Here is a 21865-nt window from a genome sequence, read left to right on the forward strand (position 1 = left end):
CACATTGTATCTTGTAGGGCAGCAAACAACCCAAGTAGGTTCTATCAACCTTATTTCTCATAATTCAGAGTAGCTTGAACAAATTCAGTGATACAGGCTGTATTTCCTATAGTTGATACATATTTTACTTTCTGTATAATTGGGAACACAGTATAAATACTTAATGTAAGAACTGACTCTACATTCTGTCATCTCTTAGCCTACCTTGTCTTTCTTGGAATAAAGTAGGTCCTTAGGGTGAAAATCCATAGTTCCAGAAGCTTACTCTGATTTTGCTACAGGTTATAGAGTATATGTTAGTCTGAAAATAAGGCAAAGTTAAATAAAAGAAATTTCATTTTTCTGTTTATTGTTAAGCTAACAGTATTCTGTAATAGAAATCTATGCCTTATTGCATCCTTTCCATGTCCCACCCGATTGTTGAGTTTCACTTTGTTTTTAAAATGGGACAAAATCACCTGCCTTAACCGCTGACAAGGATAATGTGCAGGCTTAATAAGATTAATATATTTTATAATCATGGAAAATGTTAATAAAAATTTAAAAAAAAAATAAGATTAGGTGAAGTATTTTCTAGTTCAGAAAACAAAGACTTACATAACGTTAGCCACACTGTGGTCCTCGAAAGTCTGAGATAGTACTGTAGGCTTTCCACTTATCATGTTACCTCTTCTAACCCTCAGCACAACTTCCTAGGCTCCATTCTACATATAAATAAGTTGACTGCCTAAAAGTGTTGGGTGACTTATTAAGGTCAAACAGCTAGAAAGGGACAGAGTGGTAGTCAATATAATGGAAGTTCTGAATGAGATGTTATTTTTCCTATGTGCTCACACTAACACAACAGCATTATTTTATGTTCCTAAGAATGGTAGGTGACAGTCAGTTCCAGGAAAGAGAGAAGTCACGGAGTAGAATGCTTTAACAAAGAAAACCCTTGATAAAAATCCATGCTTACATTTTTAGAATGCCTGGGCTTCATATTGTTTTCATAGTTTTTAATAAATCAAGTATAAAGTAAAAATTGAAGAAATGAATGTTTCAGATGCATCCCAGCCAAGCTTCTATTTTTAGTTCTACTTCACTGTCAAATATATAAACAAATCACAAAAAGTATGAAACAGGAAAAAAACACAAAAATGTTCTTTGCTTTTTTAGAATAAAGGTGGGAAACAGGACATTGTTTTTAAAAAGGCAATTTTTTTTTCATAATAGTGAATTTGCCTGCTGATGGCATTAAAACAAATTTCTGTTTGTAACCTTACCACAGCCATATTTTCACTCTTTACAAAAATCAATTCTCCCAGTATAAACAGTACTTTATCATACTAATCTTTAAGTTGCACCACTAAAATGTAGTTATACACCCCAATTTCTACCCTCCTGAAACATTCTGCACAATGGATTTTAATCACTGGAATGGATAGTTTCTCAGAGAAGCAACTTTGCCTTGACTGGAAGATGATTTGTTAGTCAGTATTCCTCTATTCCAGCCAAAAGAAGGTTTATGAACAGAAACACCAGGTTCCTTGTGCTCATCGATCAAGGGAACGCTTCTGAGCAGCTTCTGAGCAAACATTCCTTAACAAGTTGATCACAGCTCTAGGGTCTTCACTCCTCATAATGGCACTGCCAGACACAATCATGTTAGCTCCAGCCTGAAAGAAATGGACACAGGTTTTGCGTTAAAAGAGCCTCAGAGCTCCAAGATTAGAGTTTCTACATCTTGCCTGCCCTCTTCCAGTAGCTGTTTTCAGACGTGCAGACTTACACACTAGTTCAATGATGTAAGAAATAAAATTATTTTTTTAATATGTCTAAGAAGTCTCTGAACTTTTTGGTTGACTAAGTAACACAGTACCTTTGACAATATTTACACATGGCTTGAACCCTTTAGTCCTGAACTCTGTTCAGGTATTTTTTTCTTAGAAATATTAAAACCACAATTGTCTATTTTTTTCTTGGAACTCTGAAAGGAGAAATTATGAAAATGTGAAGCTATCAAAATTAAACGACAGTAGTAATTTCTCGTTTTGTGTCACAAAGTATGTAATGTAATGTATCTTTGTTTCTCCTCAGCATTCCAGAGTGGCTTTGAGGTAGCTTAGGGAAAAAAAGATTCTAGATACACATTTTAAATGTGAAAGCAAAGAAATGAAAATAAAGAAGCAGCAGCAAACAGAAAAGTTTAAATCGGATGACTATGAGTTTAGCTCTCAGCTTCCTAGGATTTGAATTGAGGAAAGAAACCCACCTACCCAATATTGCAAGATTTGTATAATTCCATGCTAGAAGGGGGAGAACCACAATCCAAGGAAAATTTCTACAGTGAAACCCAATTACAGCATCAGCATTACTCCAACATTTCTCACAGAAGTCATAATTTATAGGGTTGCCCTGGAACATGTCTCTTAATCTGAGTAGGTCAAACAGCACAATAGCAAAGAATAGCACAAAACATAGTAATTCCACAAGGGTCAGAAATATGAGACCCACTGATCATCTGGCCAGCACCTTCCACATAAGTATGTGTCATCAGCAAGCCCTTTAAAAAATTATTAGTTTACATACCATAGTTAGGGTACATTATTGTATTTTCATTTATTTTTTTTGTTTCCCTTCCCTCTGTTCCCCTAGTTTTTTTTTCCTTCTTATTTATTTATTTATTTATTTATTTATTTTTGAGGTAGGGTCTTGCTTAGGGTCAAGGCTGGCCTGGATCTCACAAACCTCTATCTTTGCTTTCTGAGTGGATGCCAAAGAAAGTACTTTGGACCGGGAAGACGGTTTAGCAGTGAAGGTGCTTGTCTGTGAAGTCTAAGGACCCAGGTTCGATTTCCCAGTACCCACACAGCCATATGCAAATAGTGTGCATGCTTCTGGAGTTTGTTTGCAGTGGCTAGAGACCCTAGTATGCCCATTCTGTCTATCTTCGTGACTCTCTCTCACCCTCTCTCTCTCTAATAAATAAATAAAAAGAAAAAAAAAGTGCTTCTAGTCAGTTATACAAGGGACAAATACAAATAAAACATCTAAGTTCTAAGAAATAGTATTATTAGGTCAGTTAAATTTATATTTTTCCTCTTAATAACGATATTTTATAGAAAAATTTCCTTCAAAGTCTTAGAACTTAATGATTTTTACAAATGGCTGACATTCAACACACACACACACACACACACACACACACACACAGAGTAATTTACAAATATTAGTAATTTTCTTTGGCATTACCAAGATAACCAGGATTTACTAACTTAGGTCATTTTAAAAATCCACTTAGTGCTCTTTATTTTCCTAGTCCTACATTTGAACAACAAAATATTTCCACAAGAAAATCAATTTTGGAAACTCTTTAGCTCACAAGACAGCATCCTATAGATTATTTCTATGGGAAACTGTTCTATTCACAGTTGAGGATCAGTCTCACCTCTGCACATTTATGGACAGTGTCAGGACCTACTCCACCATCGACCTCTATATCCAAAGTTGGGAACTGGGTCCTTAACCAGTGAACCTAGACATACATAAAGAAATAATGGCTCCTGAAGCAGATATCCAGGGGAAAACAACCAAGTAAAAAAAAAAAAAAAAAGATAACTACAACTAATCATTAAAACACGTCTCTCACACAACTATAGTAATATAAAACATAATTGAGTGTCGCTTTTTAATACACTGAAACAAAGTGTTGTCAAAATACTTTTGTTTAGCAAATTCAATTCACCATAGCATCACCTAAACTATAATTTCATGGAAACAGGAGAGAGACAAACCTTTAACACGGAAGGGCATTCCAAAAGAGATCTAAAAGTTACAGAGATAACCCTTAAAAAAAAAAATTCACAATATGGATAAAATATTAAGCTTTGATTTTAAAATCTAAATCTATTATAACACTTACCATGATGTATTTATAGTGATCTATAAGCACTCCTCCACCACCTCCAAAACAGGATGTCCCTCAATAGACAAGTACTTCAATGGACTAAACACTGAATACTCACTGAATAAACACATACAGCAGAAGCCTCCCCCAGAATAAATACTTCTTTTACCTTTGGCATCATATCTTCCATGAATTTCTGTCCTCCAAACCCAGGTTCTACTGTCATAACCAAGGCCATATCTATTTGATTAGCCCATGGTGCCAAATATTCAACTGTAGTTCCTGGTTTGATGGCAAGACCAACCTGTAATCAAGACAAATTTGCTACATCACATTATTTCTACATTGCATTATTGTGGCCTATCAGGACCAGTAAAAATATCAACTTAGACAACAGTAAATGAAGACATAAATTACTTGGACTATTGTGCTGACTTTATAAAAATGAAAAGCTAACATGGTCATCAAACATGAACAGTTCCAAAAGGCAGAAATTTTCAGGAAACAAGAGGGGTACCCAAAGCAAAACTCACAAGCCTGCCCACCACCCTAACACTGTGGCTTCAAAGCGGAAGAACAGGGTGTGCTGGTGATTCCTGCTCTCCACCAAATCTTCCAAACAGTAGAAACATGGCTCCCTTCTTACCTTCATCCCATTCTCCCGGATGTCTTTAATCAAAGCCCCTGGGTTCTCAGTAGCTTCCAGATGGAAGGTATACTGATTGGCTCCTGCTACAGCCATTGGCTTTACCCACTGTTCTGGCCTGGACACCATCATATGCATGTCTGGAAAGAAACAAAATGCCTTAATGTTACTGGAAGGAAAACACATGCTCTGAGGGCAGAGAAACAGGCAGTGAGGAATGACAGCATGGAAATCTGCATGCTGTTGGGTTTTATTTCAAATAAGATGGCACAAGTCCACAGAATCTTGAGTGAAACAACAGGGTGCAGCCAAGGGATAAAGGCAGCAAGTGAGTACTTCAGATATGTTCTTAAAAACAGTCAATAGGGATTGTGATAGCTTTAGATACACAAGGTGAGTGCAAGAGAAGATGGCCAACAAGGCAGTGGGGCCAGAGCACCCAGAACAGAGCTGCGGGTCACTGGGTGGCAGAAGATCCCAAAACAGATTACAGGGACAGACAGGCAGAGTAGAGGAATCTAATCTTGATTTACACAATACATGTGCATGGGCCTCACAAAGTTCTGGACTGAATAGTGTCTCATGAGGAGAAGGCAGCCTGGGCTGCATGGATGGACAGGAGTGAGGCGAGTTTTCACTCTGCTCAAGGAAGCACATTTCTAGAAGAGACAAGCTGTATTAAAAAATAAACATCCCGGGCTGGAGAGATGGCTTAGTGGTTAAGGCACTTGCCTGCAAAGCCTACGGACCCATGTTCGATCTCTCTCCAGATGTCATGGAAGCCAGACACACAAAGATGAGGCAAACACAAGGTCACACATGCCCACTAGGTGGTAAAAGTATCTGGAGTTCAACTTTATTGGCTGAGGACCTGGTGCACCAATTCTCTCTCCCTTCCTCTCTCTCTCTAAAATAAAACTTAAAAAAAAAAATCCCAATACTCCAAAACTTAGATTAGCTTAACAGTAATTAAGTTAGAATATGCTTTTTAGGTAAAACTTTATTTTTTTAAATGAATTCAATCTGGTGTCTTTGATTTTTTTTTTTTTAATATTATGGACAATGAAAAAGAATCCAACTTGAAGTTTTCAGTTTCTAATATCCTGACTGAACCACATCAGCAACCCTCTCTGAAGAAGCTCTGATTTTAGGAATTATAGTTCAGTGGTCAATCAGTAACATATGATCAACAGTTCCCAAACAGATTCTAGGTTCAAACTACCTTTATGACCTTACAAACAAATTACTAAAAATCCTAAAAACCTTCTGTTCATATCGGTTAGGTTTATAGGTACTTATATTAGAAATGCAAAACGAGGAATCCCAAAGTACTTATTAATCCATTAGATAATAAAAACTATACTAGCCTCCCACCCGTGATTTAAATTTCTACAATTTCATTTCTGAGGTTTGATGGAACCAACCGTGGCTTGAAAATATGAAAGAGAACCTTCCACAATGACACCACTAGTAAATTATATATTAAGCAACTCACACCAGCATGTTCTGTGACTCATCCTTCTCACCAGTATCCACACTGTACATACTACTGTCCACTAGTCACTTAGTACAGGCTTTTGTGATCACATGGCTGTGCTAGTATCACCGTGTTTGTGTTCAGGTAACTTTGGTTACTTTTACTTCATAAACAACACCAAAGCACAACAGCAATGCCGAGGACAAGCAATACAGAGCTTCCTTTAAGTATCACCTCACATCATCAGAAGAATTTCAGTAACATAAGCTGAAAGATATTGCATTCACATATTACTTTAGTAGATTTATGATTGTTCTATTCCTTTTAAAAATATTTTATTTATTTATTTGACACAGAGAAAGAGGCAGAAAGAGAGAGAACATGGGCATGCCAGGGCTTTCAGCTACTGTAAACAAATTCCAGAGACATGTGCTTCCCTGTGCATCTGGCTTATGTGGGTCCTGGAGAATCAAACCCCGATCCTTTAGCTTTGCAGGCAAGTGCCTTTAACCTCTATGCCATCTCTCCAGCCTTCGTTCTATTCTTTTATCTTTACTGTGCCTAATTTATATGTTAGACATTATCATGGGTATATGTAAGAAAAAAATATAGCACAGCAGACAGTATAGTTTGAATTCCGATCTATTCCTAGCCTAGAGACAGTATGATACTCTACAGCCCAATATCTTAAACTGTGGGTTGTGACCCTGTAACTAAATGTGGAGGCTGTAAACAATCTGCCAAAAGCAAAAGGTTTCTGAATGTACAGTAACTAAGAATTTATTCAAAATCAAATGTGTAAATCAATCACAGGTGTTTCTGGGAGTATTTGCAGCCACGGACAGAGGCTATCAGAGGGGCACATTTCACTGTGAAGGCTGTATGCCAGAAAATGCTCCAAAAACACCTCAGCTTAGGCCCAAGACTGATACATGCCATGTGTTGCAGTATTTTTATTGGACACTCAAAGTTCTATCCTCATACAAAAACATAATGGCTTACTTATCAAACACAACCACTTTATAGTATTTTCTGAAGGTGTTAGCATGTCAGGAATTCAAAATACTACTGATGAACACTAAGAAGGGTGCCAGGAAACAGCCCCTTGCTATCTTGAAAACCCTGGGGGAACCAGATAACCCTGCTCTATCAGAAGAAAGGAGTTCAAAGAAGTTCACTTCCTTCACACTTGCTAATCCTCTCCCACTCCTTAGACATAACCCTCCCAACCCAGTGCTAGTGGATCACCTCATGTTTACACAGTCTTACTGCAGAGATGCAAAGTGTCCCTGCGGAACTTACCTCCAATAAATCCTAATTTCTTTGCCATAGAGAATACTTGTTTCAGAGTTTCTAACATTTTCTACCATTATTCCTCAGCATATCAAATGAGTATGCTTTTGGATTGTGTTAGAACGTTGGAGTATTAAAACTGCTGTTTAAGTTGCTGACTTGAGTTTCATAAAAAAGGGGGCTGGAGAGATGGCTCAGCAGTTAAGGTTCTTGCCTACAAAGCCTAACAACCCAGGTTTAATTCCCCAGTACACACATAAATCCAGATGCACAAAGTAGCACATGTATCTGGAGTTTATTTGCAATGGTTGGCGACCCTGGCGTACCCTTTCATATTCTCTCTCCTACCTTGCAAATAAATAAAGACAAAAACAAAGAATAAATAAAATCAAAACCCATTAAGTGAATTTAAGCTTAGGACTAGGACAGCATTTCCAGAAATTTCTGAAATGGCCCTAAATATACTTCTGCTATTTTGTACTATATATTTATACAAAGTGGCATCCTCAACACTGATTATAAAATCAAAACAATCATGGTATGCTCTCTCTATGTATAAAGGTTGTCAATCAAAAGTTAAAATAACATTAACTGACTGAAGAATGCTGAAGATACTGTTCTACAATAGTAAATATTAATCCAATAGTTAATTCTCTATATAAAAACAAATTTTACTAGTATGAATATTTACCTTCATTTTTAATAAAAGGTAAAAATTATATGCATATCAAAGACCATTATAAAATAAACTTATGACTTGTTATCAGTAAATATTTGACTTCTATACCTATTTTGTATACCTATAAGTCCAGGGTTGTATAGAAATTTCTTAGGCAAAAAGGATTGTGAGTGGAAAACATTTAAGAAGGCTTGCCTGCACTAGGCATGGTGGTATGTACCTGCAATCCCAGCACTTGAGAGGCAGAGGCAGAAGCTTAAGCCTGGATTATATGAGACCCTGTCGCAAGCGTTTTTTTAAAAGACAGGTGTGGTGGTACAAGCCTTACCCAATACCTAGGAGGCAGAGGTAAGAGGAATAGAGGCCAGCCTGAGACTACATAGTGAATTCCAGATTGGCCAAGGCTAAAAGGAGACTCTACCCTCAAAAATTAAGAAAAGAAAAGAAAAAAAAAAAAAAAAGCTGGGTGTGGTGGTGCACACCATTAATCCTAGCACTCAGGAGGCAGAGGTAGGATGATCGCTGTGAGTTCAAGGCCATCCTGAGACTACATAGTGAGTTCCAGGTCAGCCTGAGCTAGAGTGAGACCCTACCTTGAAAAACAAAAAAAGAAAGAAAAAGAGCAAGACCAAATGCCTGCTCTATGTGCATTCAAGAGTCAACCCTTTATTCTAAAATAATATACTTTGTGGGCTGGAGAGATGGCTTAGCAATTAAGGTGCTTGCTTGCAAAGCATCAGGACCCAGGTTCCATTCCCTAGTACCCATGTAAACCAGATGTACCAGGTTTGCAATGGCAGGAGGCCCTGGCGCACCCATTCTCTCTCTCTCTCTCTCTCTCTCTCTCTCTCTCTCTCTCTCAGAAATAAATAAATAAATGGATAAAATATTTTTTAAAGTAAAAATTTAAAAAATAGACTTTGTGTTAGAATGATTTTGTCCAATCGTAGGCTGAGCACCTTTAAGGTAGTCAAGACAAAGCTATGGTATTTGATAGATTAGGCATATTAAATATGCTGTGATGCATATAATAGGATGAAACCCCATCATAAAGTAAGGAACATCTGTATTAGGGTGCTACCAAGCTTACAATGTTTAGAATTTTTCCAATATTCTAATACTTTTCTTGTAAGTACCAACTGTATCAACAATGAATAACACTGATAAGCTGTTTTCCTTGAGATAACCAGTACACTTTGTTAAATTTCAAGAAAATGTCAGTGAAACAGCCAAGTCCAAAAAAAAACAGTTCATTAGTCAGTTTTTTTTTTAAAGAAAGAATGTTTTGGGAAAAAAAAATGAATTCAGATCATTAGTCAAATTACAGTGCACAATGTTTTAGCTGAGAAAAACAAGTGTATACAGAAGAGCTTTCTGCTTACTTCCTATTCTGTCATATAAATATTAAAGTTGTATTAATAAAATCAGAGTTTACAATGCATCACCAAAGACATCTGTCACACACAGCAGTGAAGACCAGTCAGTATTGCAACAGTGCAAAACCTTTGCACTGAGCCGGCTCAGGCTCCACCAAACCAACGCTCACTGCTCCTGTACACTATGAAAAGCAATAAATAATGTCTTAGTATTAGGAAAACAGTTTTCTTTTTAAATATTTATTTGAGAGAAAAGAAAGAGGCAGAGAGAGGGAAAAAAATGAGAATGGTCACACCAGTGCCTCTAGCTACTGTAAACGAATTCCACCAAGATGCACCACCTTGTGCATCTGCCTTTATGTGGGTATTGGAGCATCAAACCTGAGTCCTCTGGCTTTGCCGGCAGCACCTTAACCGCTAAGCCACCTCTCCAGTCCTGAAACAGTTTTGACCTCACAGATCATCTGAAAAAGTCTTTAGGATTTCCATGGGCCTCTACAGCATTTTTGAAGACCAATGACTTAGAAAATAAGCACAAGTTATTTCTTTCTTTAAAGTTATAAGAGAGAGAGAAAGAGAGAGAGAGAGAGAGACAGTTATTTCTTTAAATTTATAAGAGAGAAAGAAAGAGAGACAGAAAGGATGGGCATGCCAGGGCCTCTAGCTACTGCAAATGAACTCCAGACACATATGTTACCTTATGCATATGGTTTACATGGGTACTGGGCAATCAATCTGAGATTGGCTGGCTTTCCAGCAAGCACTTTAACCACTAACCCATCTCTCCAGCCCAACAAGCTATTTCTTAGACATTGTTTCTACTTCATACTAAGGAACAGAGTGCAGGCCTGTAATATTAGCTTCTCTACAGGCTGAGCAGGAGGATTACAAGGTCCAGGCAAGCCAAGGCTATACAGTGAGTTCCAGTTCAGCCTAAGCAATTTAGTGAGATCCTATTCCAAAATAAAAAGTAAAATGAAGTCAGGCGCGGTGGCGCACGCCTTTAATCCCAGCACTTGGGAGGCAGAGGTAGGAAAATCGCTATGAGTTCGAGGCCACCCTGAGACTACATAGTGAATTCCAGGTCAGCCTAGACTAGAGTGAAACCCTACCTCAAAAAACCAAAAAATAAATAAATAAATAAATTTTAAAAAGTAAAATGACTAGGGATTTCCCCTTGTGCAGCAGGCACTAAGCGCTAGGGTCAATCCTCAGTTCTGAGCAGCAGCAGCAGCAGCAAGGAAACCAATGACTGACTGTAGAAGTTATAAACACAACCTGGGATCTACTTCTTAAAATGAATTCAGGCATCAAAATCTAACAACCAAGATCCAGTGAGGAAACAACAATGATTTAAAAAAGCACACACACACACACACACACACACACACAGGTCACAAACCCTAAGCATTAGAGTAGTTTAAGTGTATTTATCTTTATTTGGGGTCAAATTCTACAAAGATTAGTTATCAAGTTTATCAGGAAGCAACAAACTAAATCCAGGAAGACATAGAAGATTGTGTAGTGGAAGCAGTGGATTATAAAGAAGAGTGACACAGGCGAAGAGATGGAAAATAGTGAACAGTGAAACCAGAAATCCAAATAAAAGGAAGGGAAAAAGAGAAACTAATAATAAGACAGGAGGAAGGCAGAAGTGAAGGGCTGGGTGGCTACTGCATGGGAAACAAATATGTCACTTACCATATAACCACTCCTCAGTCAGAACAAGCTTAATTCAAAACAATCATGACCTATAAACTCATTACTTTGGAAAATTCCTTTTCAAAAAAGTGGTTAAATTTTTTAATGTAATCATCAGATGATTATATTGCACGATTCAAAATTTCAAAGTGATGAACACGCTGGTGGAGTATTCTGATTCATGACACAGAAATGATGTGATAACACATTTTCTTTGGTCCCTGTGATAGTTAAGGTGTTGTCAACTTGATCTGTTTAGTAATCCACATCATTTCTGTGTGGGTAATCTACAATGGCCAGCACTGGTGCAAGAGAGTGGTCACCAGCCACATGTGGCTAATATGAAATACAACTTTCAACTTCATTTCATTTTAGTAGCCATATTAGGGTTTTAGCTACACAGTACAGCTAGAGTCCTTCATAAAACTGATCTTCAATATTGTGATACAATTCCTACTAAATTCTAGAATTTATATAAGAATGTTATTTACAAAGACTTGTATAGTTTCTTGTAGCAGATGTGACACGGCTAAATACACTGTAAAAAAAATGTAAGCCTGGGCTGGAAAGATGGCTTAGTGGTTAAGCGCTTGCCTGTGAAGCCCAAGGACTCCAGTTTGAGGCTCGATTCCCCAGGACCCACGTTAGCCAGATGCACAAGGGGGCTGACGCGTCTGGAGTTCGTTTGCAGTGGCTGGAAGCCCTGGCGCGCCCATTCTCATTCTCTCTCTCTCTCTCTCTCTCTCTCTCTCTTTCTCTCTCTCTCTCTCTCCTCTCCCTCTCCCTCTCCTCTTGCCTCTTTCTCTGTCACTCTCAAATAAATAAAAATGAACAACAAAAAAATTTTTAAAAAATGTAAGCCCAACTGTTTTCAGATGAACTAATTTCTAGGTAAGTATGATCCTACGAATCTGAATTCACACAGCGTCACTAAAATAGAGAACACTTAAGCACTACTGGAAGCAAGCTCCAATGTGTAAGACATTAATTGGCTTCTAGTCAGCTGACTTATAAATTCAAGTAATGATTACAATGAGCTCCAATCAGTGTGTGTGTTTACTTGTAGGAAAAGTACAAGATTGATTCTATCTTTGCCCTCATTCATCTTATAGTTTAATCATCTCAGACTGAAGGAAGTTCAAAGAACAAAATCAACTAAGTGATAACTAGAATGAGCTTAACTTAGAAGCAATGCTTAGAAAGGACTGTGAGATGACAAATAATCCGAGGGTTGAAGGTGAGGCCTTCACCATGTGAAGAGTTTGTTAAGTAGATTCTCATGTGCCAAAATCCTTGGGTAGGAGTTCGGATTGCTACTAACAAGGTCTGGTTAATGACGCCCTGGCACAGGGGAAAGGGTGCAAGACGAAGTTTCCTTTATTTGGACAAAATATCCACCTTCAATGCTGCAACACCTACTTACCAAAGAAAGGGTCCTGGCCTAGCTGCTTTCGGAGGCTTTCTACCACAGGGTGACCAAAGGTGATGTTGGGAACAAAATGCCTACAAGACAAACAAAATCTTATTCTGAAAATGCTTTCAACTTGGTTTCTATATTTCTTTTTCTTTCTTTGTTTAGAGGTTTGGTCTCACTCTAGCTCCAGTTGACCTGGAATTCACTATGGAATTTCAGGCTGGCCTTGAACCCACAGTATTCCTCCTCCTTTTGCCTCTTGAGTACTGGGATTAAAGGTGTGTAACATCAAGCCTGGCTCTATTTCTTTTAATAGAAATTCTGCTGAAGAAATACGGTACTGGCTGATGCGGCCTTCTTTTTTTTTTTTTTTTTTTTGGTTTGTCAAGGTAGGGTCTCTGTCTAGCCCATGCTGACCTGGAACTCACTATGTAGTCTCATGGTGGCCTCAAACTCATGGTGATCCTCCTACCTCTGTCTCCCAAATGCTGGGATTAAAGGTGTGCGGCACCACGCCCAGCTTTGATATTGCATTTTTTTAAAATTTAATGCTTAATATTTTTAATAGCAAATAAAATTAAACCAAAAGTAACTGAATGTCAGCTTTCCAAAGCAGTATTTCCTTGATATGTCAGCAAATGCATAATGTCATGTATATATGGGAGGGGTAAAAATTTGAGAAGGTCAGTGTATGTATATTCAGGTGTGTAGGGGTGTGTGTGTGTGTGTGTGTGTGTGTGTGTGTGTGTGTGTGTGTGTGTAGGCAGAGGACAACCTTGGGTGACATTCCCATCAGGAAGAGAATTTTTTTTAAATATCTGATAAAGAGTCTCTCACTGCCCTGAAGCACAGTAATTGGGCTAGACTAGCTAGTCAGTGAGCCCCAGAGATATTCCTGTTTATGCCTACCAAGCACTGATATCGCAGACATGCCGTGCATCTTATGTGGTACTTGAGATTGAACTAAGGGCATCATGCTTGCAAGGCAAGCATTTTACTAAGCTATCTCCCAGCACACATATCTTCATAATGAACAATCTATAATTCATAACTCATGTCAAGTAGAAATGATACCACAAACTATAGGTTAGTAAGGTTAAATACTACAACACATGTGTCCTGAATTCTAGCTTGTCACAGGAGACTTATCTGTCATAGGAAACAGAATATGAAATGACAAATTTAAACAATAGCCAGTAAGAACGTTGATGTTTTTATAATGATGGGCATGGCATACTGAGGGCTTATTACATGCCAGGTACTGTAACTCACTTCATCTTCACACCAGACTAATAAAAATAATAGCAAAATATTATTACTCCATTTGAAAAACAGGGTAAATACCATTTTTCAGTCATCTAGTTAATCTGTGGAGTCTGATATCAGCTCCAAAATACTTAATCTTCCTGTGTTATCACTTACTCATTTAAATATTTAACAATAACCACCTATATGTTAAGTATTATGCTAGTTGCAGCAAGTACTGTGCTTTATTAAAAAAATATCCTAGAACTACTTCTCCCATGGGTTTATATTCTCACCCTCAAGATATGGCACAGTGGCTAGTGACTTCTCAGAATTCTCCAAACTAACTGTATGGTACAGTTATCAGTGAGAAACCACCTAAGCCAAGGACTATAGTTTCCAGTTCCCTTTAAAACAAAGGCAGCCCATGTGACTAGTTTCATTTATGGTAACTTTATGTATGTCATTGTAGAGGAAAAGGTAAATGTATATGTTGAGCATTCCTAATTTGAAATCCAAAATATTTCAAAACTGACCATTGTTTCAGCACTAGCATGATGCCTTGATAAAATAAACTTCATTATTTAACAGGTTACTGGAATAGTAACAAGAATACATAAAATTAACCTGGGCATGTTGGTCCAAGTCCATAATCCCAGTATTTTGTAGGCAGTTAAGGAAGAAGGATCCAAGTTCCAGGTTATCTTCCATCTTCAGCTACTCAGGGAGTTCAAGGCCAGCTTGGGCTACATAAGACTCTATCTCAAAGCTTTAAAACACACACACACACACACACACACAACTGTATAAAATTACCTTTAGGAAATTACACATTTAGGTTTTAGGTATCATAAAACATAAATGAATTTCAGCTTTAGACCTAGGTCCTATTCCCAAAGTAATTCATTATAATTACACAAGTATTCCCAAGTACACACACACACACACACACACACACACACACACACTGTGAAGCCATTTTTTTTTTTTTTTTTTTTTTGAGGTAGGGTCTTGCTCTAACCAGGCTTACCTGGAATTCACTCCGTAGTCTAAGGGTGGCCTGAAACTCACAGCAATCCTCCTACCTCTGCCTCGCTGGGATTAAAGGTGTGTACCACTGCACCAAGCCCTGAAGCCATTCTTGTCCCAAATATTTGGATAAGGGACACTTAACCTGTATTCCTTTCCTGTCTGCCACTAAATTCCTTCAGGAATGAGAGCCACACAATGAGAGACTAAGTCCTGGAACTACTGTTATCTGATTAAGAAATAAACTATGTTATGTCACTGAAATCTAGACTTTAAGAAAAGTAAAACAATAATGTGCATAAACATGTGGTTAAAGAGAAAGCAGATAAAATAAAAGCAAGATAAATAACAGCATGTATTCTGTGAGGTTCTATAGCATTTAAAAAGATTTATAGGCAAAGAAATTAAGCAAACCCTTAAAAAGTGAAGGCAGAAATGAGTGAGTTTATGTCACTCAAGGTAGGGAGGGTTGACCAGCTTGGCTGGTGTGAGAAAAGCAGTAGGTTATATCATACTAAGTGTGGCAAAGGCCAAGCTCAGGTGTCTGGATCTTACACACTGTAAATATCGAGATTTTAGGGCAAAAATTAACATAATAAATAATAAGCAGGAAGATGTGGCCAGAACAGTAACAATGATAAAGACAGGCAAAACAGATTTGTCAATTGGTTGATCAGATGCAAGGGGGAGTAAAAGAGCATAAATTATGGTTAGGGTTTGAAGTTCAGAGGATAGGCAGAATAAGTGTTCATAAAAAGCTTATGTACAGTGCTGGGTGTGGTGACACACACCTTAATCCCAGCACTCGAAGGATCACCATGAGTTCGAGACCATCCTGAGACACCAAAGTGAATTCCAGGTCAGCCAGAGCTAGAGTGAGACCCTACCTCAAAAAAAAAAAAAAAAAAAAAAAAACAAAAAACCAACAACAACAAAAAAACTCAAAAAACAAAGCTTATGTACAACCCAGGCACAAGTTCCAAACACTTCCCATACATTAAAACTTTAAATTCTGACAACAGCTCTGTGATACATAGTGCATGTGTTTCACATACGAAAGAAAGGAGTTATACCTTCACAATTATGGCTACAAAGTCCAGTTTTAATCTCCATGCTCATTGCCCCTAAAATGACTAAAGCAACAGTCCTGGGGAGAGGAAACCAACTTAGGATTCAGGACAAACCTGAGAGGGACAGATAAGGTAGATCTCTATAGACATGTTGGTTCTTGGAGGTCACATCTTTAGTATTCTGCAGATCACTCTCCCACTAGCCTAAGGGCAATCGCTCTAAGGGAAGGTAAAATGGCTGTTACTAAAACTAAAAAGAAGACAGTCACCCCACTGAGTATTTTACAACTATGGAACTAAGAGATTTTGATTTCATATTATTTATATGGCCTTGGAAGTTTTATTATCTCAAATATAGATTTCATTACGAAATGAAAACATAACTGTACCCTGTGAAACTATGAGAAGCATAAACACACATTCACTGCATTGCAAAACACAACTATGACATATAAAACTGCAGACACCCAGATGACACGAACAATTTGTGCTCTTGATGATCAAGTCAATATAACGTGTCCACTAAGTGCAATGGAAGAGTGATGCACGGGGCCCACTGCACAAAGTCCTCTGGAAGGACGAAACGCACTGATATTCACAAGGAACTAAAGGCTTGTTGCAAAACCATAGCAAAAATGGGCAAAAACCCAGGCATGAAGCGAGTGTCCTGGATTTCCTGACAAGACAAACTACAAAGCACTTGCTACAAATGGATTTGTAGTCTCTTCTTACGGCTACTGAGGTTCCAAAGAGGGCCTAAGAATCTGAATTTTTAACAAATGTTTCACAGATACTTTATCAGATAAAAATGGAAAATATTAAGTTACTTCCAGGAAGAGATTTCACCACAAAAAGCCACTTCATAATTACCTTACACTGACTTTTTAGAATATAGTTTTTGGAGCAAAGCCAGCAAGAAATAAAATGCAGTAAAATAAAAAGTATTCCTTTTTTCAAGACGTTTACTAGAATGCAATCTATTCTGGACAAATAAGGCTAGGCAAAATTGGCAAGGGATGATTAAAATATAAAATACAGTATAAAATATAGTAAGGCTGGGCGTGGTGGTGCACGCCTTTAATCCCAGCACTCGGGAGGCAGAGGTAGGAGGATCACCATGAGTTCAAGGCCACCCTGAGACTACAGAGTGAATTCCAGGTCAGCCTGGGCTAGAGTGAGACCTTACCTCAAAAAAAAAAACAAAACTGGGCTGGAGAGATGGCTTAGCGGTTAAGCGCTTGCCTGTGAAGCCTAATCGAGGCTCGATTCCCCAGGACTCACGTTAGCCAGATGCACAAGGGGGTGCACGCGTCTGGAGTTCGTTTGCAGTGGCATGCCCATTTTCTCTTCTCTCTCTCTCTCTCTCCTCTTCCTCTCTGTCACTCTCAAATAAATAAATAAATAAAATAAACAAAAAAAAATTAAAAAATAAAATATAGTAAGACTATAGCCAGGAAACAATTTTCCTGTGAATCAGGAATCACAAACATCCCAATGGGTGTGGGCAGACACTAAAGAGCAAGACAAAGCAGGTGGGGGGAGAGCAGGACACAAAGGAGTCTCTGGCCTAGCTAACAGCGCCTGCCCCACTCAACTGCAGCACACTGTGGCCTTGCCAGAGTTTGAACTAAGGCTGGCAAATCCTTGGAATTTTTGTTTTCTTCAGAAGTCAGGAAAGTAAGGGGAGCATTAACAAAACTAAGGACATAGGAATAAGCCATATGAAAACTACTACTAGGTACACAAATGTAAAATACAAATTTAAAACAAAACTGTTTAAACAAAGGGCCCCTGTATGTGCAGAAAAAGCTGCTCCCAAAAGCCATACGTTATTAATCATAAATTCTGGCACCAGGGATGAGATACTTCCCAGAGAGTTGTTGGTCAGGGAGTTTACAGAGGCCCCTAAAACAATATAGGCTATTGCCATTGTTCTTGGCTGCCCACCATAACTAGATGGTAAGTCCTTCCTGGCGAAGACAGCACACCTTTTGTTTGCAGGACGTAGAAATGCAGAGCTGATGCTGAGATGGCTAGCGTTTTCATACTAGACGGTGCCACGCAAGCTGCTGGGAGAGAAGAGCCACCAACTGTCTACTCAGCTACAGACCCTGTAAGTAAGATGGAGATTATTGGGGAAGAAAGCTGTTGCTAGGCAAGGGAAAATGGAGGACAAGTGGATAAATAAGATCAAAATACATAACATACATGTATTAAGATGTCATATATAGGAAAAAATATTTAAAACCAAGTGGTAAAACAAATATCAAAGTTCAGGGTATGAGGCTCCAGCTACAGCTGAAATGTACAGCTGTTTAAAAAAAAGGCAACAAAGGCTGGAGATATGGCTTAATGATTAAGGCACTTGCCTGCAAAGCCAAAGGACTCAGGTTTGATTCCCCAGGACCCATGTAAGCCAGATACACAGGAGGCACATGTGTCTGGAGTTTGTTTTAGCAGCTGGAGGTCCTGGTGCACCCATGTTCTCTATCCCCCTATTTCTCTCTCTCTTAAATAAATGAAAATAAAATTTAAAAGAATTTAAAAATGCAACAACCCAGTATTTTGATCTCCCAAATTTTAAATACTGGTGATTAATTCAGAATCAGCTTATGTGCTGTTACTAGGGTTAGGATTAACACATTGCAGTCACTGTCTTGCCATGATGTGTTTGTGTTTTTTTCTTAGAGATTTAACTTGTCCTTTTCTCCACACACTCAACCACGCTTGTGCATCACCATCCAGTGTCTCTCAAGCTAGTCCCTGACTTTCCAGATAAATTAAGGGTTTGTTGTTGTTGTGTTTTGTTTTGAGGTAGGGTCTTGCTCTAGCCCAGGCTGCCCTGGAATTCACTATATAGTCTCAGGGTGACCTTGAACTCACAGTGATCCTCCCACCTCGGACTCCTGAGTGCTGGGATTAAAGGTGTATACCATCATACCTGGCTAACTTGATTTAACCAAGAAAAAACTGAGAGCTTTGGTGCGGAGAGGGAGGGTGGGCAGCACTGAGCACATCCCAGGTGCAATGCCAGTTATACAGAGCACAGACAGAGAAGCATGGTACAATACTGGGAGGAAAGGTGGTCTGGCTGGACTCCTCCAGAAAGCTTTCATACCACTGGCCTGGCGATACTGCAGCACAGGGCTAAGCAGTTCAGCCAGATCTGGCTCCTGCATTAGGACATTGGGAGACAGATGAAACTTCCAGAAACTGGTTTCCTCCTTTTCAATGGGAAAATCAAAGCAGCTTTCACTTCAAAAAATAGGTGTAGTGCCGGGCATGGTGGCGCCCACCTTTAATCCCAGCACACGGGAGGCAGAGGTGGGAGGATTGCCGTGAATTTTCCACCATCCTGAGACTCCATAGTGAATTCCAGGTCAGCCTGGGCTAGAGTGAGACCCTACCTCAAAAAACCAAAAAGAAAAAAACGTAGGTGAAGAGTGAAAGGTGTTAAACTGTAGATGGAGAATTTAGTCTTTCCCAACCACTGTTTCCTGACAAAGGGGGATCAATTTAAGAAAAAAAAAAATTACTTTAGGGCTGAAGGGATTGCTTAGCGGTTAAGGTATTAAGGACCCACGTTCGATTCCCCAGGACCCATGTTAGCCATATGTACAAGGAGACGCATGTATCTGGAGTTCATTTACAGTGGCTGGAGGACCTAGCGTGCCCATTCTCTCTCTTTCTCTGTCAAATAAATAATAAAAATATTTAAAAACAAAAAAATTACTTAATAAGCTTTGCATCTGTCACAGGGCTAGGAGGGGGCAAAAGTAATTCCTTAGAGATTTTTCCTATTATTGAATGAGCAATGGTAACTAAGCTTGCACGGCATGTTACTTCAAATACCAAGACACTGACCCCATTCTCAAGAAGCTTACAGTGCAGCTGGATAGACATGAAATGGAAAACACATACATATATTATTAGTTAGCCTTTGAGGATGGAGAATGTTTTAAACATTCCTTATAAGACCAGGTCCCACAGAAAGCATTTCTGAGACAAAGCAAGCTACTGCATTGCTTCTAACCCTGTCTCTGCCCTTTCTTAGCTACGAGACACGACTGCGTACCTGACGCTTCACTGTTACAAACACTGGTGATATCATGTTGAGTGGAAAAAAAAGTCCACACACAAAAATGCCAGGACAGAAAGTCAAAGGCTTATAAATACTGCTACTACTGCTGTCATTCATTCTGGTGATCAGCAAACCAAAGCAAATTACTTTCCCGATCCATTCAATTACCCACACATGACTTATTTAAAAGCAACTGCTTTACGTACTAGACTTAGTATATCCATGCAGCTTGCTTCATGCTGAAACCCAGCAGCACAATGGTGTAGCTAACCATCTCTACCATACATACTTTACTCAGTGAACGGCTTATGAAAAGTCTAGGGCTTTCAATCAAAGGTGGGAAGAACACCAAGTTCTTTTGTGGTTGTTAAAGAACCTTTTCTTTCACAACCCAAAGGAACGTCCTTTATTTGCAAGTGTGTCACAATCTTCAGTAATCCTGAGGGAGTCTTACTGTTTTCTCTAGATTTGCTTCCTCACTTTACAGCCAGTTTAGGAAACATGTATCCTGATTCCATACATTATGTGCTATGAGTACAGTGTTTACAAATTACTTACAAAAATAAAACTGACCTCCCTGAAGAGAAGGGTGCCTGAAGGGAAAATAAAGACAGGAAAATCAGAATTCGAACCCATCTAACAATGGTAAAGAACTTATTATGCGTCAGGCACCGTCAACTTTACTTCAACTTGCTCATTTCATTTTCCAAAGATGGCTAAGCCGTCTAACAGTATTTCCACGGCGCAGTGAATGAAGGAGCGGAAGCCCAATGAGGTGCAAGTGGCTCGTCCAGGGCAATCCAGCAAGTGGCAGGAATTTGGGGATCTTAGTCCAGGTGCCAAGTCTTAATCGTTACACAAGTCAGCTTCCCCAGCTCTGTCACTAGCTAGTCATACGAGTTTAGGTAGGTCATGCCCGTGCCCCTGGGGCCTCAGTTTCTGTGCTTGCCAGGGAAAGAAACGCGCTGGGAATTTAAGGTCGCTTCCGGGTCCTAACACCGCACGTTACTGGAAGGGCAGCGGAGGAGCTCAAGCTCGGGGCCCAGCAGGCTGCGGCCAGGGCCCCTGAACTGCCACCTCGGTCCTGCAGTTCAGGGAGGCTCCGGGCCCGACCGGCGCGCCCAGCATCCTGAGGTGCACCGTGCCGACCGCGCGGCCAGCCCCGCCCGAGCCCCGAGCCCCGGAGTTACCCGTCCATTACATCCAGGTGCAGATAATCGGCCCCCGAGTCTAGCATCCGGACACACTCGGCCCCTAGGTTGGCCAGGTCGCTGTTGAGGATGGACGGGCCAATCTTGCAGCCCGACGCCATGGTGCCGGTTCCCCAGAGCAAGTTAGCGCACGAGAACCCGGGCCGGCGCAGGCGTCACTCCGAGCCGCCGGGCGCCCGCCCTAGAGCCCGCCCCTGCCCCGGCTGTCTTCCGGACTCTGCCGGAAGCAGCTGTCGTGCGGGGCGGAAGTCCCGCCTCCTCGCCGGGCCGGGGCGGGGCCTGGCCTTCGCCTCTGACTTCCTCCTCCGCCCCTGACCGGGTCTTAAGTGCCCTCAGCTCTGGAGTCGTCTAAAGCTTCTTTCGTCCTCTTTCTTCCATGGTCTTGCTCCCTACGGTCCTGACTTACCTCCGCCTTATTAGTGTATATTCATTTCCTCCCCAGCTGCCGAGTTGATCCTTTCAAAACAACAGAAATCTGCCCCCTCACCCCCGTCCTAGAACTCTCCCCAGCTGGCGTAGCAGTGCCCTGCCAGGCCCTTCTACCTCTTACCTTCGCTTGAGTTTTTTTCCTCACAGGAATCTCACTCACAAATTTAAAACACTTTTTCCCCCATTGTTACTATTCACTTATAATCCAGAAATGAGTTAAGTATTTTTGAGATCAAATGTGGCTGGTTTCTTTGGGTCCAGAAAGAGATGGATTTAGCAAGAGTAATTCCTAGGGGCTAGGGATAGGGCACCTCATAGCCTGTGT

At 39.8% G+C, this 21865-nt stretch overlaps 1 protein-coding gene across 9 annotated transcripts; it reads right to left on the reverse strand.

The window, feature by feature from the left end:
- Positions 1–1138: 1138 nt before the first annotated feature.
- Positions 1139–21294, reverse strand: Rpe (ribulose-5-phosphate-3-epimerase). Of its 9 annotated transcripts, none has more exons than XM_045147656.1 (8): positions 21091–21189; positions 20474–20493; positions 17808–17930; positions 12485–12564; positions 4536–4675; positions 4059–4193; positions 3431–3517; positions 1139–1658 (listed from the first exon to the last, which is right to left on the reverse strand). In XM_045147656.1, the coding sequence occupies exons 5-8, from the start codon at positions 4671–4673 to the stop codon at positions 1536–1538; spliced, it is 483 nt and encodes a 160-aa protein (XP_045003591.1). In that variant the 5' UTR covers positions 4674–4675; positions 12485–12564; positions 17808–17930; positions 20474–20493; positions 21091–21189; the 3' UTR covers positions 1139–1535. The 9 variants fall into 9 exon arrangements, with proteins under 9 accessions (XP_045003591.1, XP_045003590.1, XP_045003589.1 ...); XM_045147655.1 differs by having other exon boundaries at positions 20459–20493; positions 21091–21179; XM_045147654.1 differs by lacking the exon at positions 17808–17930 and having other exon boundaries at positions 21102–21294.
- Positions 21295–21865: the final 571 nt, after the last annotated feature.

Source organism: Jaculus jaculus, chromosome 4 (genome assembly GCF_020740685.1).
Source record: "Jaculus jaculus isolate mJacJac1 chromosome 4, mJacJac1.mat.Y.cur, whole genome shotgun sequence".
NCBI lineage: Eukaryota > Metazoa > Chordata > Mammalia > Rodentia > Dipodidae > Jaculus > Jaculus jaculus.

Excerpts from the sequence above, each read along its gene's own strand:
- Rpe (XM_045147653.1), bottom strand. The coding sequence starts at position 21,212 with ATGGCGTCGGGCTGCAAGATTGGCCCGTCCATCCTCAACAGCGACCTG. Across the intron at positions 20,494-21,101 it reads CCGATTATCTGCACCTGGAT|GCACCCTTCTCTTCAGGGAG; the intron begins GTAATGGACGGG and ends TTTTCCCTTCAG. Across the intron at positions 4,676-12,484 it reads AGGCCAGGACCCTTTCTTTG|ACATGCATATGATGGTGTCC; the intron begins GTAAGTAGGTGT and ends GTTTCTTTCCAG.